Source organism: Pristiophorus japonicus, unplaced genomic scaffold, assembly GCF_044704955.1.
Source record: "Pristiophorus japonicus isolate sPriJap1 unplaced genomic scaffold, sPriJap1.hap1 HAP1_SCAFFOLD_943, whole genome shotgun sequence".
Classification (NCBI taxonomy): Eukaryota; Metazoa; Chordata; class Chondrichthyes; family Pristiophoridae; genus Pristiophorus; species Pristiophorus japonicus.
The window spans coordinates 33758-55348 of record NW_027254872.1 but is presented as its reverse complement, the minus strand read 5'-3'; the positions used below and the strand labels follow the sequence as shown (position 1 = coordinate 55348).

At 52.5% G+C, this 21591-nt stretch overlaps 1 protein-coding gene across 5 annotated transcripts in view; it reads right to left on the bottom strand.

Moving 5' to 3' along the window:
* Positions 1-6186: 6186 nt before the first annotated feature.
* LOC139258360 (immunoglobulin superfamily member 1-like) overlaps positions 6187-21591 on the bottom strand; it is a 36359-nt gene continuing 20954 nt past the window's right edge. For 2 of the 5 annotated variants that reach the window (XM_070874729.1, XM_070874726.1), the window contains 4 exons: positions 17314-17349; positions 14051-14131; positions 9517-9545; positions 6187-7311 (listed from right to left, as the gene is read on the bottom strand). In XM_070874729.1, the coding sequence (XP_070730830.1) occupies positions 7165-7311; positions 9517-9545; positions 14051-14131; positions 17314-17349 (293 nt within the window). In that variant the 3' untranslated portion in view covers positions 6187-7164. Of the gene's footprint in view, positions 7312-9516; positions 9546-14050; positions 14132-17313; positions 17350-17393; positions 17684-21591 lie in introns of those variants that run through there. The other 3 variants (XM_070874727.1, XM_070874728.1, XM_070874725.1) reach the window with 3 other exon arrangements.

Below are 21591 nucleotides of genomic sequence, written 5' to 3'. Positions count from 1 at the left end.
TTAACAACTCTCTGAGTGAAGAAGTTTCTCTTCATCTCGGTCCTAAATGGCTTACCCCTTATCCTTAGACTGGCCCTGGTTCTGGACTTCATCAGGAACATTCTTCCTGCATCTAACCTGTCCAACCCCGTCAGAATCTTCTATGTTTCGATGAGATCCCCTCTCATCCTTCTAAACTCCAGTGAATACAGGCCCAGTCGATCCAGTCTCTCCTCATATGTCAAGTCCTGCCATCCCGGGAATCAGTCTGGTGAACCTTCGCTGCACTCCCTCAATAGCAAGAACGTCCTTCCTCAGATTAGGAGACCAAAACTGAACACAATATTCCAGGTGAAGAATGTCTCCCTTTATCACAGCTCGCAAAAATTTGGCAGCTCATAGAATGACAGAAGTTTACAGCACTGAAGGAGGCCATTTCGGCCCATTGTGTCCGAACAGGCCAACAAGAGGCTACCCAGCCGAATCCCACTTTCCAGCTCTCGCTCCGTAGCCCTGCAGGTCACGGCACTTCAAGTGCACATCCAGGCACTTTTTAAATGTGGTGAGGGTTTCAGATGGGCCGCGACCTTATTGAATGTCGGAGCAGGCTCCTGCCAGAGGCACAAAAGCCTCATCAGGCGAGAGTGCGAGGGCTGGCGGGGAGGCAGGCGAGGCTGGCAGAGGGAGGCGAGGGATGCCCAGGTGAAGACATGGAGGGATGTCAACGTTGGTGCCCAGGGAGACAGTGCAGGCCAGTGAGGCTGGGAGCGACGGGCAAGGGGGAAGAGGGCGCAGGCGGCGGGGTTTGGGGCAAGTTGGCGCTGATGGAGGATGAACATTTAGAAGCGGGCAAGGATTGAGTCTGGGGTGGGGATTGAGGAGTTTTGGTTCTGGGTGGGTGAGGTGCAGAAGACGTCACCACCCCTAGCAACAGGCCTCCTATTGGCGGAGCCGGCCACGTCAATCAGCGCGGCCCCGCCCCCTGCCCCGCGGAGGACCGTTATGCTAATCATGTCCTCGCGCTCCCTCCCCCAACCGGTGAGAGCAGGGAGGGGGCGGGCCCTCCATCCAGACTGATTGACAGGGCCGTCAGCCAATAGCTAGGCGACGCCGGCATTGTGACGTCGTCTGAGCGACCCTCGAGGCGGATTGACAGTGCGGGCAGCCAATCGCAAGGCGGAGGAATTGTGACGTCGGTGGATTTCGGCCAATGGCGAGCGGGGCACGAGGGAGGAGGGAGGGGAGAGAAGCGACGACGCCATTCTCCCCGGAGCGGCGCTCATGGAGGCGGTCTGCCGGGGAGCGAGTGGCCGCTAGTGTGATGCGGGGCGGGAGAGAGAGGTGAGAGGGAAGGGGATGTTCCCCGGTCCTCAGCGGCCATGCCGCTCAGTCAGAGCCACGCTTTTTGGCTGCTCCCGCCCGTCCCTTTCCCCCCTCAACCAATCAGCGCGCCGCCTCTCCGCCCGTCACGTGATGGTTTGGCGGCCCGGGGCTCTCCCGCCGCGCTGCTATTGGCCAGGCGTCGGCTGGCTGCCTCCTGATTGGTGGGCGGGCCCACGTGCTGACCATCACCCTGTCTCTGGATGGAGACTGATTGACAGGCGGTTCCCGCCTTTCTCAACGGCTCGGCGGGGAGGGCCTCATTAGCATAACATTCGGTCGCGCCTGACAATGGAGGGGGCGGGGCCACGCTGATTGACGTGTCGGTCCCCCGCCAATGGGAAGCGTGTTGCTGGGGTGTGTGACGTGAGCCTGGCGAGAGGCAGCCAATGGGAGTGTCCTCCCTCATCACTTGCTGCACACTATCCTTTTGTGTTTCCTGCACAAGTCCCCCCAGGTCCCGCTGTACTGCTGCACTTTGCAATCTTTCTCCATTTAAATCACAACTTGCTCTTTGATTGTTTCTGTCAAAGTGCCTGAGCTCACACTTTCCCACATTATACTCCATCTGACAAATGTTTCCCCTCACTGAGCCTGTCTCTGTCCTTTTGCAGGTTTTTTGTGTCCTCCTCACACATTGCTTTTCCTCCCATCTTTGTATCGTCAGCAAACTTGGCTCCGTTACACTCGGTCCCTTCTTCCAAGCCGTTAATACAGATTGTAAATAGTTGGGGCCCCAGCACTGATCCCTGCGGCACCCCACTAGTTACTGATTACCAACCCGACAATGACCCATTTATCCCCACTCTCTGTTCTCTGTTAGTTAGCCAATCCTCTATCCATGCTAATGGGTCCTTAGGTGTCTGACCCACAGTCCCTGTCACAGGTGGGACAGACAGTCGCTGAGGGAAGGGGAGGGTGGGACAGGTTTGCCGCACGCTCCTTCCACTGCCTGCGCTTGGTTTCTGCATGCTCTCGGCGACGAGACTCGAGGTGCTCAGCGCCCTCCCGGATGCACTTCCTCCACTTAGGGCGGACTGGTCTTTGGCCAGGGACTCCCAGGTGTCAGTGGGGATGTTGCACTTTATCAGGGAGGCTTTGAGGGTGTCCCTGTAACGTTTCCTCTGCCCACCTTTGGCTCATTTGCCGTGAAGGAGTTCCGAGTAGAGCGCTTGCTTTGGGAGACTCATGTCAGGCATGTGGACAATGTGGCCCTGCCCAGCGGAGCTGGTCAAGTGTGGTCAGTGCTTCAATGCTGGGGATGTTGGCCTGGATGAGGACGCGAACGTTAGTGCGCCTGACCTCCCAGGGGATTTGTAGGATCTTGCAGAGACATTGTTGTTGGTATTTCTCCAGCAATACGATGGAGGAGGATTTCCTGGAGTGCATAAGGGATGGTTTTCTAGACCAATATGTCGAGGAACCAACTAGGGGGGAGGCCATCTTAGACTGGGTGTTGTGTAATGAGAGAGGATTAATTAGCAATCTCATTGTGCGAGGCCCCTTGGGGAAGAGTGACCATAATATGGTGGAATTCTGCATTAGGATGGAGAATGAAACAGTTAATTCAGAGACCATGGTCCAGAACTTAAAGAAGGGTAACTTTGAAGGTATGAGGCATGAATTGGCTAATGATACTTAAGGGGTTGACTGTGGATGGGCAATGGCAGACATTTAGAGACCGCATGGATGAATTACAACAATTGTACATTCCTGTCTGGTGTAAAAATAAAAAAGGGAAGGTGGCTCAACCGTGGCTATCTAGGGAAATCAGGGATAGTATTAAAGCCAAGGAAATGGCATACAAATTGGCCAGAAATAGCAGCGAAACTGGGGACTGGGAGAAATTTCGAACTCAGCAGAGGAGGACAAAGGGTTTGATTAGGGCAGGGAAAATGGAGTACGAGAAGAAGCTTGCAGGGAACATTAAGGCGGATTGCAAAAGTTTCTATAGGTATGTAAAGAGAAAAAGGTTAGTAAAGACAAACGTAGGTCCCCTGCAGTCAGAATCAGGGGAAGTCATAACGGGGAACAAAGAAATGGCAGACCAATTGAACAAGTACTTTGGTTCAGTATTCACTAAGGAGGACACAAACAACCTTCCGGATATAAAAGTGGTCAGAGGGTCTAGTAAGGAGGAGGAACTGAGGGAAATCTTTATTAGTTGGGAAATTGTGTTGGGGAAATTGATGGGATTGAAGGCCGATAAATCCCCAGGGCCTGATGGACTGCATCCCAGAGTACTTAAGGAGGTGGCCTTGGAAATAGCGGATGCATTGACAGTCATTTTCCAACATTCCATTGACTCTGGATCAGTTCCTATCGAGTGGAGGGTAGCCAATGTAACCCCACTTTTTAAAAAAGGAGGGAGAGAGAAAGCAGGGAATTATAGACCGGTCAGCCTGACCTCAGTAGTGGGTAAAATGATGGAATCAATTATTAAGGATGTCATAGCAGCGCATTTGGAAAATGGTGACATGATAGGTCCAAGTCAGCATGGATTTGTGAAAGGGAGATCATGCTTGACAAATCTTCTGGAATTTTTTGAGGATGTTTCCAATAAAGTGGACAAAGGAGTACCAGTTGATGTGGTATATTTGGACTTTCAGAAGGCTTTCGACAAGGTCCCACACAAGTGATTAATGTGCAAAGTTAAAGCACATGGGATTGGGGGTAGTGTGCTGACGTGGATTGAGAACTGGTTGTCAGACAGGAAGCAAAGAGTAGGAGTAAATGGGTACTTTTCGGAATGGCAGGCAGTGACTAGTGGGGTACCGCAGGGTTCTGTGCTGGGGCCCCAGTTGTTTACATTGTACATTAATGATTTAGACGAGGGGATTAAATGTAGTATCTCCAAATTTGCGGATGACACTAAGTTGGGTGGCAGTGTGAGCTGCGAGGAGGATGCTATGAGGCTGCAGAGTGACTTGGATAGGTTAGGTGAGTGGGCAAATGCGTGGCAGATGAAGTATAATGTGGATAAATGTGAGGTTATCCACTTTGGTGGTAAAAACAGAGAGACAGACTATTATCTGAATGGTGACAGATTAGGAAAAGGGAAGGTGCAACGAGACCTGGGTGTCATGGTACATCAGTCATTGAAGGTTGGCATGCAGGTACAGCAGGCGGTTAAGAAAGCAAATGGCATGTTGGCCTTCATAGCGAGGAGATTTGAGTACAGGGGCAGGGAGGTGTTGCTACAGTTGTACAGGGCCTTGGTGAGGCCACACCTGGAGTATTGTGTACAATTTTGGTCTCCTAACTTGAGGAAGGACATTCTTGCTATTGAGGGAGTGCAGCGAAGATTCACCAGACTGATTCCCGGGATGGTGGGACTGACCTATCAAGAAAGACTGGATCAACTGGGCTTGTATTCACTGGAGTTCAGAAGAGTGAGAGGGGACCTCATAGAAACGTTTAAAATTCTGACGGGTTTGGACAGATTGGATGCAGGAAGAATGTTCCCAATGTTGGGGAAGTCCAGAACCAGAGGTCACAGTCTAAGGATAAGGAGTAAGCCATTTAGGACCGAGATGCGGAGGAACGTCTTCACCCAGAGAGTGGTGAACCTGTGGAATTCTCTACCACAGAAAGTAGTTGAGGCCAATTCACTAAATATATTCAAAAGGGAGTTAGATGAAGTCCTTGCTACTCGGGGGATCAAGGGGTATGGCGTGAAAGCAGGAAGGGGGTACTGAAGTTGCATGTTCAGCCATGAACTCATTGAATGGCGCTGCTGGCTAGAAGGGCTGAATGGCCTGCTCCTGCACCTATTTTCTCTGTTTCTATGTTTCTCTGACTTGTGGTGTTTACTGAACATGGTCCATGTCTCTGAGCCATACAGGAGGGCGGGTATTACTTCAGCCCTGTAGACCATGAGCTTGGTGGCAGTTTTGAGGGCCTGGTCTTCAAACACCCTTTTCCTCAGGCAAACCAGTCCCACCCACCCTTTCCTTCAACCAATGTCTGTCCCACCTGTGCCAGAGACTGTAATTCCGTATTGGACTCTTTAGTCACCTGCAAACTCACTTTGAGTGGAAGCAAGTCTTCCTCGGTTCCGAGGGACTGCCTATGATGATGATGAGGGCTGTAACGTACATTGGGACGCTCCGAGGTGCGGAAAGGAGTTTGTTTCCACCTGTGCTACTCACCCATGTTTCTTCTATCCTGCCAGGATCACCTACATCCCATCCACGGAGGGAGTGCAGTCGTCAATCCCGCTGGTCACCTCTGGCTCATCCGTGCACAACACTGCCACCACCGGTGGGGAAGGGGAGCCATTTTGTGCTTGGTGCGGGGGAGGGGGAGCACATTATCGAGTTCCAGCTCTTTGTCTTGACATGAAGTGAACCAAATTAAAGAGGACGTTGCTTTGGACCCACACCCAGGTAGGTGAGTCACACACTGGGCACAATAGAGTTTCACAGGCACTGGGGGGGGAGTTATACATGGATGGAGATATACGGGGGATATTGTACAGGGAGTCTGGCCGTTTCACCGGGGGGGGGGGTTTCACCTCATTCTTCTAAACCCCAATGAGTAGAGCCCCAACCTGCTCAACCTTTCTTCAAAAGACAACCCCCTCATCTCAGGAATCAACCTGGTGAACCTTCTCTGAACCACCTCCAAGACAAGTATATCCCTCCTTAAATACAGAGACCAAAACTGTACGCAGTACTCCAAGATGTGGCCTCACCAATACCCTGTGCAGTTGTACTTTTATACTCCATCCCCCTTGCAATAATAATTTCTTCCCAAAGACGAGCATTTCTATAGCGCCTTTCACGACAAGCTTTACAGCCAATGAAGTACAATGGAAGGGAAATATTGGTGGGGGAGTTTGTTTTAATATAAGAATATTGTACAGCAGACAGAAAAACCAACGACAACAAGCTAAATACAGGGGAAACGCATCAGCAAAATAATATGGTAATTGGTGTCATTTTCCATTGATATAGCGCCTGTAATGTGTTTGTTCATTGGTTCTTTAAGCAACACATTTGCTATGAAGAACTAGTTGGTTTATTAACAAAGGTTTAACAATCACACAACACATTACCAGTTCATCCACCGGGCTCACAACTGCAGACCTCATCGTGGATGAGTTGGACCCAACTGGCTGGGGTTTTATTGAGTCGTGTGAACATCACATGACTGGCTGAGCCACTCACAATGCAACAACTCTACAACTATTTTAATTAACAGATAAAGCCGAGTGCAACTTATTACAGGGACACCAGAACCCACAAATTAACAATAAAACTTTAAAGGAACCTTAACCGGTCAAATTAAAATTTGGTTGCCGGGGGGTGATGATGCACTCCAGTCCCTCCGGCGCCCACCTCTCGTGGAAGGCCGCGAGCGTATCAGTGGACACCGTGTGCTCCATCTCCAGGGACACCCTGGCTCGGATGTAACCGCGGAAGAGAAGCAGGCAGGCAGGTGGGGCTGAACGACCCCCTCGACCGCCCGCTGCCTGGACCGGTTAATGGCCACCTTGGCCAGGCCCAGGAGCAGTCCCACGAGGAGGCCTTCCAACCTGCCCGCTCCCCTCCGCACCGAGTGCCCAAAGATCAGGAGCGTGGGACTGAAGTGCAGCCAGAAATCGAGGAGCAACCTCTTTATATAATGGAAGAGGGGCTCCACAGACCCGTGAGCACGCACGCAGGTGCATACATTGCAGCGTCAACAGGTTCCAAATGCGACTGTAGTTGTCGATGAAGCGTCTGGGCAACGTTGTGTCCTTTTCCCCATTGGGTGGGATTCGGGTTCTGATCGTTCCGCCTCCGCTGGATCTCTGCTCTCCTATCTCACCCTCATCTCCGCGTACACACAGGTGTCCAGGTGGGCTGGGCGCGACGGACCCTGGGGATTGGCTCCCACCGCTCCCCGACTGAGAGGGTCAGCCCTCAGACAGGCGTAGACCACCTCGCGCTCCGCGGGACCTGGGTCCTGCAGGAGACAAAGTCGCTGAATCACACGGCACAGGAGGAGACCCATCGGCCCATCGAGCCTGTGGCTGCTCTTTGACAGAGCGATCCCATCACTCCCCCCTCCCCCGCCCCCCCCCCTCCCCCCGCTCTATCCCCACAGCCCCGCAAATTCTGCCCCTTCAAATATTTATCCAATTCCATCCTGAACCTGACTCCTTCTCCCACCTGAACTTCCGACGTGCACTGGAGATTTTAACCCAATTACTCCCCAGAGGGGAAGCTTGATAAATAACTTTCTAAATGCTCGCACTCAGAGAAAGATTTGCATTTATAAAGCGCCTTTCACCAGCACCGGATGTCTCAAAGCGCGTCACAGCCAATGAAGCACTTTTTGAAGTGCGCTCACTGTTGTAATGGGGAAACGCGGCAGCCAATTTGCGCACAGCAAGATCCTACAGGCAGCCACATGATAATGACCAGATAATCTGTCTTTAGTGATGTTAACTGAGGGATAAATATTGGGCCCAGGAGACCGGGGAGGATTCTTCTTCGAAAAAGTGCCCCTGGGATCTTTTATGTCCACCTGAGAGGGCGGTCGGGGCCTCGGTTTAACGTCTCATCTGAAAGACGGCACTTACCACAGTTCAGCGCTCGTTCAGTACTGCCCCTCCCACAGTGCAACACTCCCTCAGTACTCTCCCTCCGACAGTGCAGCGCTCCCTCAGTACTGCCCCTCCCACAGTGCAACACTCCCTCAGTACTTCCCCTCCCACAGTGCAGCGCTCCCTCAGTACTGCCCCTCCCACAGTGCAACACTCCCTCAGTAGTTCCCCTCCCACAGTGCAGCGCTCCCTCAGTACTGCCCCTCCGACAGTGCAGCGCTCCCTCAGTACTCTCCCTCCGACAGTGCAACACTCCCTCAGTACTCTCCCTCCGACAGTGCAACACTCCCTCAGTACTGCCCCTGCCACAGTGCAGCGCTCCCTCAGTACTGCCCCTCCCACAGTGCAACACTCCCTCAGTACTTCCCCTCCCACAGTGCAGCGCTCCCTCAGTACTGCCCCTCCGACAGTGCAGCGCTCCCTCAGTACTCTCCCTCCGACAGTGCAACACTCCCTCAGTACTCTCCCTCCGACAGTGCAACACTCCCTCAGTACTGCCCCTCCCACAGTGCAGCGCTCCCTCAGTACTGCCCCTCCGACAGTGCAACACTCCCTCAGTACTGCCCCTCCGACAGTGCAGCGCTCCCTCAGTCCTCTCCCTCCGATAGTGCAACACTCCCTCAGTACTGCCCCTCCGACAGTGCAACACTCCCTCAGTACTGCCCCTCCCACAGTGCAGCGCTCCCTCAGTACTGCCCCTCCGACAGTGCAACACTCCCTCAGTACTGCCCCTCCGACAGTGCAGCGCTCCCTCAGTCCTCTCCCTCCGATAGTGCAACACTCCCTCAGTACTTCCCCTCCCACAGTGCAGCGCTCCCTCAGTACTCTCCCTCCGACAGTGCAACACTCCCTCATTAATCCCCCTCCCACAGTGCAGCACTCCCTCAGTACTGCCCCTCGCACAGTGCAACACTCCCTCAGTACTTCCCCTCCCACAGTGCAGCGCTCCCTCAGTACTCTCCCTCCGACAGTGCAACACTCCCTCATTAATCCCCCTCCCACAGTGCAGCACTCCCTCAGTACTGCCCCTCGCACAGTGCAACACTCCCTCAGTACTTCCCCTCTGACAGTGCAACACTCCCTCAGTACTGCCCCTCCCACAGTGCGGCGCTCACTCAGCACTGCCCCTCTGACAGTGCGGCACTCCCTCAGCACTGCCCCTCCGACAGTGCGGTGCTCCCTCAGTACTGCCCCTCCGACAGTGCGGTGCTCCCTCAGTACTGCCCCTCCGACAGTGCGGTGCTCCCTCAGTACTGCCCCTCCGACAGTGCGGTGCTCCCTCAGCACTGCACTGGGAGTGTCAGCTCAGATTTATGTGCTGAAGTCCCTGGAGTGAGACCTGAACCCACAACCTTCTGACTCAGAGGCAAGGGTGCTTTCCACTGAGCAACAGCTGACACAGTGAGTCAGCAGACGCAGTTTCCTGCTAAAGCTCTTGCAGCTGCAGACACGGCTAATTGCTGCTGGAACAAACGATTAAATTAACAGGGTCTAAAATCAGCTCGAACATCAATCCCCAGCAACAGACTCCCATGTAACAAATGTCTGTCTCATATACTCACGGTGTGATCTGTACGAGAAACCGCGGCATCTAGCAAGGGGAGAAAAAGAGTAGGTTTAATCCAGGCGAGACTTAACTTTAAGTTCTTGTGTGTTTTCATGTTCTTAGTGCAACAAAAACTTGTATTTATATAGCGCCTTTAACGTAGTGAAACGTCCCAAGGTGCTTCACAGGAGTATTACGAGTTAAAATAATTTGACACCAAGCTGCATAAGTAGAAATTAGTGCAGGTGACCAAAAGCTGGGTCAGAGATAGATTTTAAGGAGCGACTTAAAGGAAGAAAGAGAGGTAGAGAGGTGTCGAGGTTTAGGGAGGGAGTTCCAGAGCTTGGGGCCCAGGCAGCTGAAGGCACGGCTACCGATGGTGGAGCGATTATAATCAGGGATGGTCAGGAGGGCAGAATTAGACGTAGCACTACGCGGTTACCCCACAACAGGCAGTCTGCCTGAATGGACAGCTCGTCCTTTCGCTGCTGGAACGGATTGATTGGCTCTTGCATTTCAACGGGGATGCTGGCCCAGCTCCCATGCAGTGCACAGTTTTTTTACTAGGGACATCATAGGAACTTGGCTGGTCCAAGTCCTAATCTGGTGGGCCGTGACAGGTGATTTATTATTTTCAAACGCTTCCATGACCATGAACAAGTCTGCGGGCTGCACCACCATCAACAAGTTTGCAGGCTGCGCCATTTTCACCCCCGTGGTGGGCAATGGTAGCCGACTGAGAGCATCCGCACAGTTCTCGGTGCCTGGCCTGTGGCGGATGGTATAGTTGTACGCTGATAGCGCGAGTGCCCACCTTTGTATGCGGGCTGAGGCATTAGTATTTATCCCCTTGATTTCAGCGAACAGGGATGTGAGGGGCTTGTGATCGGTTTCTAGCTCAAATTTAAGGCCAAACAGGTACTGATGCATTTTCTTTACCCCGAACACACACGCGAATGCCTCTTTCTCAATCATGCTGTAGGCCCTCTCGGCCTTCGACAAGCTCCTGGAAGCATAGGCGACAGGTTGAAACTTCCCCGCAACGTTAGCTTGTTGTAATACACACCCGACTCCGTACGACGATGCGTCACATGCTAACACACGTCTTTTACACGGGTTATACAATACAAGCAGCTTGTTGGAGCATAAAATGTTTCTGGCTTTCTCAAAAGCAATTAATTGTTTTTTTCCCCCATACCCAGTTCTCACCTTTGCACAATAACACATGTCGTGGCTCTAAAAGGGTGCTTAACCCTGGTAGGAAGTTCCCAAAATAATTGAGGAGTCCCAGGAACGACCGCAGCTCCATGACGTTCTGTGGCCTGGGCACGTTCCTGATAGCCTCTGTCTTGGCATCTGTTGGCCCGAATGCCGTCCACCACGATCTTTCCCCCCAAAAAACTCCACTTCTGTTGCCATGAAGACGCATTTCAACCTCTTCAGCCGCAGCCCTACGCGATCCAGTCGCTGGAGGACCTCCTCCAAGTTTTGTAGGTGCTCGGCGGTGTCCCGACCCGTGACCAATATGTCGTCCTGAAAGACCACCGTGTGTGGTACCAACTTGAGTAGGCTCTCCATGTTTCTCTGGAAGATCGCTGCAGCCGACCGAATTCCAACGGGCATCTGTTGTAGATGAACAGTCCCTTGTGCGTGTTGATGCAGGTGAGGCCCTTCGAAGACTCCTCCAGCTCCTGCGTCGTGTCGGCCGAAGTCAGGACGAACTTGGTGAACGTCTTGCCTCCTGCCAGCGTCGCAAATAGGTCATCTGCCTTAGGTAGCGGTTATTGGTCCTGCAGCAAGAAACGATTAATAGTTACTTTAGAATCGCCGCAAATTCTGACCGTGTCATGACTTTTGAGTACAGGAGCAATCGGGTTGGCCCACTCGCTGAATTCCACTGGGGAGATGATGCCCTCGCATTGCAGCCTGTCCAGCTTGATTTCCACACTCTCCCTCATCATGTGAGCTCCCGCTCGCGCCTTGTGGTGAATGGGTCGTGCCTCTGGGAACAAGTGGAGCTGCACCTTCGCCCCGGAAAAGTTTCCAATGCTTGGCTCAAAAAGGGAAGGAAATTTGTTAAGAACCTGGGTACATGAGGCCTCATCGACATGTGGTAGCGCTCGGATGTCATCTCTGTTCCAGCGGATTTTTCCCAGCCAGCTCCTTCCAAGCAGTGTGGGGCCATCGCCCGGGACAATCCAGAGTGGCAGTTTGTGCATCGTGCCCTCGTAGGTGACCTTGACCATGGCGCTGCCCAGGACAGTGATAAGCTCTTTGGTGTACGTTCTCAGTTTCGTGTGGATGGGGCTCAGGGCTGGTCTTGTTGCACCACAGTCTCTCAAACATCTTTTTACTCATGATGGATTGGCTAGCGCCAGTGTCCAGTTCCATGGCTACGGGTAAGCCATTCAATTTTACGTTCAGCATTATAGGTGGACATTTCGTCGAAAATGTGTGCACACCGTGTACTTCAGCATTTGCCTCCTCTCTCTGAGGCTCGAAGTTGCTTTGATCCACCATGGACCGATCTTCCTCTGCCACGTGGTGGTTAGCAGGTTTTGCAGAGCTTGCAGCTCGTTTGCAAGCTCGTTGGAGGTGCCCCATTGTTCCACAGCTCTTGCAAACATACCCTTTGAAGCGGCATGAATAGGCTGAATGGGAGCCTCCACAACGCCAACAAGGTGTGAATTGCCTTACATTTATCCTTTGTTGGGGACTCTGAGTCATCTGGGTCACCTGAGGCCTGCTGGTAGTTGCAGACTCGTGGGTTCGGCCCTGTACATTCCTGCTCGCAAACACAGTTCCAGTTAATTTATGAACATTGCTAGCACTTGTGTGCTGAGAGATTTGTTTGGTGTTATCACTGGTCGACATAAACGCCTGTGCTATCGCAATGGCCTTACTGAGGGCCGGTGTCTCTACAATCAAAAGTTTTCATAGGATGGTCTCATGGCCAATGCTCAGTACAAAAAAAGTATCTGAGCATTTGCTCCAGGTAGCCATCAAACTCACATTGTCCTGCAAGTCGCCTTAGCTTGGCAAAGTAGCTCGCCACTTCCTGACCTTCAGATCGCTGGCACGTGTAGAACCGATACCTCGCCATCAGCACGCTCTCCCTCGGGTTAAGATGCTCCTGAAGCAGTGTACACAGCTCCTCATACGACTTATCTGTGGGTTTCACCGGAGCCAGAAGATTCTTCATGAGCCTGTCGGTCAGTAACCCCGCAGACCGTGTGGAGGACCACTCTCCTTTTTGCAGCGCTTCCTTCTCCGTCCAGCTCATTGGCTACAAAGTACTGGTCTAGCCGTTCGACATAGGCTTTCCAGTCCTCACCCTCCGAGAACTTCTCCAGGATGCCCACTGTTTGTTGCATCTTTGCGTTGGATTCGTATTCTCGTCGCCAGTTATTGTGTTCCTAACACAGATGAGGCTGCACACAGTGAGGTTAAAGTATCAGTGACCTCAGTCTTTAATAAGACACTCCAGAGTGAGGAACAGGCCTTAGGGGCCGACTTATATACAGTGCTCCCAAGGGATGCTGGGATCCCTTGGAACTTCAGGGGATGAGCGCCTTGGTGGCAGAACATGGGAATGTATGCTTTACAGATACACAACACGCCCCAACTGGAGTATTGTGTCCAATTCTGGGCACCGCACTTTAGGAAGGATGTGAAGGCCTTAGAGAGGGTGCAGAGGAGATTTACAACAATGGTTCCAGGGATGAGGGAATTCAGTTACGTGGATAGACTGGAGAAGCTGGACAGAGTAGATAAACGCAGCGTTCCCTCAGTCCTGGCCCCGGGGAATGTGAGATTATGGGGCTCGAGACCTAGAGTATATACATCGACCCCCGACAGTGCGGCGTTACCTCAGTACTGGCCCTGGGAAGTGTGGGATTATGGGGCTCGAGACCTAGAGTATATACATCGACCCCCGACAGTGCGGCGTTACCTCAGTACTGGCCCTGGGAAGTGTGGGATTATGGGGCTCGAGACCTGGAGTATATACATCTACCCCCGACAGTGGGGTGCTCCCTCAGTACTGACCCGGGGAGTGTGGGATTATGGGGCTCGAGACCTGGAGTATATACATCTACCCACGACAGTGCAGTGTTCCCTCAGTACTGATCCCGGGGAGTGTGGGATTATGGGGCTCGAGACCTGGAGTATATACATCGACCCCTGACAGTGCGTTGCTCCCTCAGTACTGGCCCCGGGGAGTGTGGGATTATGGGGCTTGAGACCTAGAGTATATACATCTACCCCCGACAGTGCGTTGCTCCCTCAGTACTGGCCCCGGGGAGTGTGGGTCTGGATTATGAGGCTCGAGTCTCTGGAGTGGAGACTCGAACCCACGACCTTCTGACTCAGAGGCGGGAATGCTGATAAATCCTATACCCTGAGCGTGCTGATACGACTTGTGAAATCTCCTAAGCTACGGAGGGTGGAGAGGTTAAAGTGTGTTGGGAGGATGTGCCCACAGTAATTGCTGAGGGAACAATCGCTCTTTGCATTATTGGATCACCAGCGAGATGTAAAGTGTTACTTACGTTTCTTATAGAAGATGAAACAGGCGAGGCCCAGGAGCAGAAAGACTAATATCGCCACCACACACCCAGCGCTCAGCCACACTGTCAGAGTATTGAACAAGAATAAATAATACCTCGCAAAATAGAGAGCTTCTACACGTGGGATTACACAGGATATAAGGTACAGAAACAAACCATTCGGCCCAACCAGTCCATGCCGGCGTTTATACTCCACTCGAGCCTTCTCCCGTCTTTCCTCATCTAAATCTATCAGCGTAACCCTCTATTCCCTTCTCCCTCATAAACTTGTCGAGGCTCCCCTCAGCTAGTGGCTCAGTGGGTTGCACTCTCAGTACTGGCCCCTGGGTCAGAGGTTGTGGGTTCAAATCCCACTCCAGGAACCTGAGCAACTAAATCTAGGCTGATCCTCCAGTGCAGTGCTGAGGGAGTGCACTGTCGGAGGGGCAGTGCTGAGGGAGTGCACTGTCGGAGGGGCAGTGCTGAGAGAGTGCCACACTATCGGAGGGGCAGTGCTGAGGGAGTGCTGCACTGTCGGAGGGGCAGTACTGAGAGAGTGCACTGTCGGAGGGGCAGTGCTGAGGGAGTGCACTGTCGGAGGGGCAGTGCTGAGAGAGTGCCACACTATCGGAGGGGCAGTACTGAGGGAGCGCCGCACTGTCGGAGGGGCAGTACTGAGAGAGTGCCACACTATCGGAGGGGCAGTACTGAGAGAGTGCCACACTATCGGAGGGGCAGTACTGAGGGAGCGATGCACTGTCAGAGGGGCAGTACTGAGGGAGTGCTGCACTGTCGGGGGGCGGTACTGAGGGAGTGCTGCACTATCGGAGGGGCAGTACTGAGGGAGCGCCGCACTGTCGGAGGGGCAGTACTGAAGGAGTGCCGCACTGTCGGAGGGGCAGTGCTGAGGGAGTGCTGCACTGTCGGAGGAGCAGTACTGAGGGAGTGCCGCACTATTGGAGGGGCAGCGCTGAGGGAGTGCTGCACTGTCGGGGGGCAGTGCTGAGGGAGTGCTGCACTGTCGGAGGGGCAGTACTGAGGGAGTGCTGCACTGTCGGCGGGCGGTACTGAGGGAGTGCTGCACTGTCGGAGGGTCAGTACTGAGGGAGTGCTGCACTGTCGGAGGGGCAGTACTGAGGGAGTGCTGCACTGTCGGAGGAGCAGTACTGAGGGAGTGCTGCAGTGTCGGAGGGGCAGTACTGAGGGAGTGCTGCAGTGTCGGAGGGGCAGTACTGAGGGAGTGCTGCAGTGTCGGAGGGGCAGTACTGAGGGAGTGCTGCACTGTTGGGAGGGGCAGTACTGAGGGAGTGCTGCACTGTTGGGAGGGGCAGTACTGAGGGAGTGCTGCACTGTTGGGAGGGGCAGTACTGAGGGAGTGCTGCACTGTCAGAGGTGCCGTCTTTCGGATGAGGTGTTAAACCGAGGCCCCATCTGCCCTCTCAGGTGGATGTAAAAGATCCCATGGCACTATGTTGAAGAAAATCTGGGGAATTATCCCCGGTGTCCTGGGGCCAATATTTATCCTTCACTCAACATGATACAAACAGATTGTCTGGTCATTTTCACATTGCTGTTTGTGGGAGCTTGCTGTGCACAAATTGGCTGCCGTGTTTGCCACATTACAACAGTGACTACACTCGAAAAGTATTTCATTGGTTGTAAGGCGCTTTGAGATGTCCGGTGGTCGTGAAAGGCGCTATGTAAGTTAAATCTTTCTTTTCTTAAATGCATTGATACTATTCGCCTCAACCACTCCCTGTGGGAGCAAGTTCCACATTCTCACCACTCTCTGGGTAAATAATTTCTTCTGAATTCCTCATTGGGTTTCTTGGTGACTATCTGATTATTGATGGCCTCTAGTTATGCTCTTCCCCACAAGTGGAAACATTCTCTCTGTTTCTACTCTATCAAAACTTTTCATGATTCTAAAAACCTCTATTAGGTCACCCCTCAGCCTTCCTTTTTCAAGAGAAAAGAGACCCAGCCTGTTCATCCTTTCTGGATAGGTATTTTTGTGTGTCATCCTTGTAAATCTTCTCTGCACCCTCTCCAGTGCCTCTATATCCTTTTTATAATATGGAGACCAGAACTGTACACTGTGCTCCAAGTGTGGTCTAACCAAGTTATATGGTGTCCAGAACTGTGCACAGTGCCCCAAGTGGGGTCTAATGTAGCAGGCTCGAAGGGCTGAATGGGCCTCCTCCTGTTCCTGTGTAACAGGCTCGAGGGGCTGAATGGGCCTCCTCCTGTTCCTGTGTAACAGGCTCGAAGGGCTGAATGGGCCTCCTCCTGTTCCTGTGTAACAGGCTCGAGGGGCTGAACGGGCCTCCTCCTGTTCCTGTGTAACAGGCTCGAGGGGCTGAATGGGCCTCCTCCTGTTCCTGTGTAACAGGCTCGAGGGGCTGACTGGGCCTCCTTCTGTTCCTGTGTAACAGGCTCGAGGGGCTGAATGGGCCTCCTCCTGTTCCTGTCTAACATGGACGAGGGGCTGAATGGGCCTCCTGTTCCCATGTAACAGGCTCGAGGGGCTGAATGGGCCTCCTGTTCCTGTGTAACAGGCTCGAGGGGCTGAATGGGCCTCCTCCTGTTCCTGTCTAACATGGACGAGGGGCTGAATGGGCCTCCTGTTCCCATGTAACAGGCTCGAGGGGCTGAATTGGCCTCCTCCTGTTCCTGTCTAACATGGACGAGGGGCTGAATGGGCCTCCTGTTCCTGTGTAACAGGCTCGAGGGGCTGAATGGGCCTCCTGTTCCTGTGTAACAGGCTCGAAAGGCTGAATGGGCCTCCTGTTCCTGTGTAACAGGCTCGAGGGGCTGAATGGGCCTCCTGTCCCTGTGTAACTGGCTCGAGGGGCTGAATGAGCCTCCTCCTGTTCCTGTGTAACAGGCTCGAGGGGCTGAATGGGCCTCCTGTTCCTGTGTAACAGGCTCGAGGGGCTGAATGGGCCTCCTGTCCCTGTGTAACTGGCTCGAGGGGCTGAATGAGCCTCCTCCTGTTCCTGTGTAACAGGCTCGAGGGGCTGAATGGGCCTCCTCCTGTTCCTGTGTAACAGGCTCGAGGGGCTGAATGGGCCTCCTGTTCCTGTGAAACAGGCTTGAGGGGCTGAATGGGCCTCCTGTTCCTGTGTAACAGGCTCGAGGGGCTGAATGGGCCTCCTGTTCCTGTGACTTGCTGAGGCAGAGATCTCTCTCTGACGTTCACCCCGACCACCTGCCACGTTCTAAGAGAGCGGGATTATGGAGACAATGTGTAGTTTGCTTTGTACCTTGTTTCCGACTCAGAGCGTTTTCCGTGGACGTACCTGAAACGACAAAGATCCTTGTCACAAAACAGATATATTGTTACCTGCAGCGTGTCACTGCAGGGCGAGAGATACACTCTCTCTTTGACCGTCCTTCCGGAGGCACAGGTGTAGTTCCAGGTCTGGTTGGTGCCCGTGAGGGGGAATGAGGCCGAGCGGTCAGATCCGGACACATCCTGAGCCTCTGTGGGATTCTCCGCACCGTCTCGGTATAAGACAAACCGGCCCCCCGAGCGGAGGAGCACGGGGCTTGTGCAGGTAATGTGAAAGGGCTTCCCTCGGCCCAACACACCAGATTCTGGATCGATGGAAATACCAGCCCGTGGGGGTGTATCTGTAATGGGACAGGCACAGACACGGGACTGAATATTAACTCCCAAAACAAAAGAGAACATAAGAATTAGGAGCAGGAGTCGGCCATTCGGCCCCTCAAGCCTGCTCTGCCATTCAATGAGATCACGGCTGATCTTCGACCTCAACTCCACTTTCCCGCCCGTTTCCCATATCCCTCGATTCCTTTAATATCCAAAAATCTATCGATCTCAGTCCTGAGCCTCCACAGCCCTCTGGGGCAGAGAATTCCAAAGATTCACCACCCTCTGAGTGAAGAAAATTCTCCTCATCTCAGTCCTAAATGGCCGACCCCTTATCCTGAGACTGTGTCCCCTGGTTCTAGACTCTCCAGCTCCGGGAAACATCCTCTCAGCATCTACCCTGTCAATCCCCCTCAGAATCTTGTATGTTTCAATCAGATCTCTTCTCATTTAAAGATCACATGGATGAACTACAACTATTGTACATCCCTGTCTGGCATAAAAATAAAACAGGAAAGGTGGCTCAACTGTGGCTAACAAGGGAAATTAGGGATAGTGTTAAATCCAAGGAAGAGGCATATAAATTGGCCAGAAAAAGCAGCAAACCTAAGGACTGGGAGAAATTTAAAATTCAGCAGAGGAGGACTAAGGGTTTAGGAGGGGGGAAATAGATTATGAGAGTAAGCTTGCAGGGAACATAAAAACTGACTGCAAAAATTTCTATAGATATATGAAGAGAAAAAGATTAGTGAAGACGAATGTAGGTCCCTTGCAGTCAGAATCAGGTGAATTCATAATGGGGAACAAGGAAATGGCAGACAATTGAACAAATACTTTGGTTCTGTCTTCCCAAAGGACGACACGAATAACCTCTCGAAAATACGAGGGGACCGAGGGTCTAGCGAGAAGGAGGAACTGAGGGAAATCCTTATTAGTCAGGAAATGGTGTTAGGGAAACTGATGGGCCTGAAGGCTGATAAATCCCCAGGGCCTGACAGTCTGCATCCCAGAGTACTTAAGGAAGTGGCCCTAGAAATAGTAGATGCATTGGTGGTCATTTTCCAAAATTCCATGGACTCTGGATCAGTACCTATGGATTGGAGGGTAGCTAATATAACCCCACTTTTTAAAAAAGGAGGGAGAGAGAAAACAGAGAATGATAGACCGGTTAGCCTGACATTGGTGGTGGGGAAAATGTTGGAATCAATGATTAAAGATGTAATAGCAGCGCATTTGGAAAGCAGTGACAGGATCGGTCCAAGTGAGCATGGATTTATGAAAGAGAAATCATGCTTGACAAATCTTCTATAGTTTTATGAGGATGTAACGAGGAGAGTGGACAAGGGAAAACCAGTGGATGTGGTATATTTGGACTTTCAAAAGGCTATTGATAAGGTCCCACACAAGAGATTAGTGTGCAAAATTAAGGCACATGGTTTGGTGGTAATGTACTGACGTTGGTAGAGAACTGGTTGGCAGACAGGAAGCAAACAGTGGGAATAAACGGGTCCTTTTCAGAATGGCAGCCAGTGACTAGTGGGGTGCCGCAAGGTTCAGTGCTGGGACCCAAGCTATTTACAATATACATTAATGATTTGGACGAAGGAATTGAATGTAATATCTCCAAGTTTGCAAATGGGTGGCAGTGTGAGCTGTGAGGAGGATGCTTGGAGGCTGCAGGTTGAATTGGACAGGTTAGGTGAGTGGGCAAATGCATGGCAGATGCAGTATAATGTGGATAAATGTGAGGTTATCCACTTTGGAGGCAAAAACAGGAAGGCAGATTATTATCTGAACGGTGACAGATTAGTAAAAGGGGAGGTGCAACGAGACCTGGATGTCATGGTACATCAGTCACTGAAGGTAGGCATGCAGGTACAACAGGCAGTAAAGAAAGCAAATGGCATTCTGGCCTTCATAGCGAGAGGATTTGAGTTTAGGAGCAGGGAGGTCTTACTGCAGTTGTACAGGGCCTTGGTGAGGCCTCACCTTGAATAGTGTATTCAGTTTCGGTCTCCTAATCTGAGGAAGGACATTCTTGCTATTGAGGGAGTGCAGCGAAGGTTCACCAGACTGATTCCAGGGATGGCAGGACTGACATATGAGGAGAGACTGGATCGACTAGGCTTATATTCAGTGGAGTTTAGAAGGATGAGAGGGGATCTCATAGAAACATATAAAATTATGACGGGCCTGGACAGGTTAGATGCAGGAAGAATGTTCCCGATGTTGGGGAAAGTCCAGAACCAGGGGTCACAGTCTAAGGATAAGGGGTAAGCCATTTAGGGCCGAGATGAGGAGAAACTTTTTCACCTCGAGAATTGTGAACCTGTGGTATTCTCTACCACAGCAAGTTGTTGCGTCCAGTTCGTTGGACATATTCAAAAGTGAGTTAGATGTGTCCCTTATGGCTAAAGGGATCAGGGGGTATGGAGAGAAAGCAGGAGTTGGGTACTGAAGTCATGATCATATTGAATGGCGGTGCAGGCTCGAAGGGCCGAATGGCCTGCTCCTGCACCTATTTTCTCTGTTTCATTCTTCTAAACTCCGGAGAGTATGGGCCCATTCTGCTCAATCACTCCTCATAAGACAACCCTCTCATCCCAGGAATCAGTCTGGTGAACCTCCGTTGCACCACCTCCAAGGCAGGTATATTCTTCCTCACAAAACTGTTGGAGGCACCGCACGGCCGAACGGAGATTGTCACAGGTGAATTCGGCCGGAGATACGGAGATCGGCGGTGCGCCCATTGATGACACATTTAGGACGGTCGGCAGAAGTGGGGACCGCCGGAGAATCCCCCCGCGGTGAATTTGGCTGCCGGCTGCCAATCGGCTGCAAATCGGTGGCTGCTCCACTCCCCCGGTAAGGGGCCTTTTCGGGAGGCTGAATTTTGGCCCCCTTTACTCTTCGACTTCATCCCACTTACAATAAAGGCCAACATGCTATTTGCCTCCCTAATTGCTGGCTGTTCCTGCCACTAACTCCCTGTGTTTCCTGTACGAAGACACGTCAATCTCTCCCAACACCAACATTTAACACTTTCCGCAATCTTTACAGGCAGCACATTATCATTCTTGTGTTGGATATGCTAGCAAGCCCCAGATATACAGTTAAACATCGGTTCGAAAATCTTCAGAATATGGTGTCAGCCGTGGCTCAGTGGGTAACACACTCACCTCTGAGTCAGAAGGTTGTGGGTTCAAGTCCCACTCCAGAGACTTGAGCACATAAATCTAGGCTGACACTCCCAGTGCAGTACTGAGGGAGCACTGCCCCTCCCACAGTGCGGCGTTCCCTCAGTACTACCCCTCCCACAGTGCAGCATTCCCTCAGTACTACCCCTCTGATAGTGCGGCGCTCCCTCAGTGCGGCGTTCCCTCAGTACTGCCACAGTGCGGTGCTCCCCCAGTACTACCCCTCCGACAGTGAGGTGCTCCCTCAGTACTACCCCTCCGACAGTGAGGTGCTCCCTCAGTACTACCCCTCCGACAGTGCGGTGCTCCCTCAGTACTGCCCCTCCGACAGTGCGGCACTCCCTCAGTACTGCCCCTCCGACAGTGCGGTGCTCCCTCAGTACTGCCCCTCCGACAGTGCGGTGCTCCCTCAGTACTGCCCCTCCGACAGTGCGGTGCTCCCTCAGTACTACCCCTCCGACAGTGCGGTGCTCCCTCAGTACTACCCCTCCGACAGTGCGGTGCTCCCTCAGTACTGCCCCTCCGACAGTGCGGTGCTCCCTCAGTACTGCCCCTCCGACAGTGCGGTGCTCCCTCAGTACTACCCCTCCGACAGTGCGGTGCTCCCTCAGTACTACCCCTCCGACAGTGCGGTGCTCCCTCAGTACTGCCCCTCCGACAGTGCGGTGCTCCCTCAGTACTGCCCCTCCAACTCCAGTCCCGAGGTGTTGAAAGGCGCTATAGAAATGCAG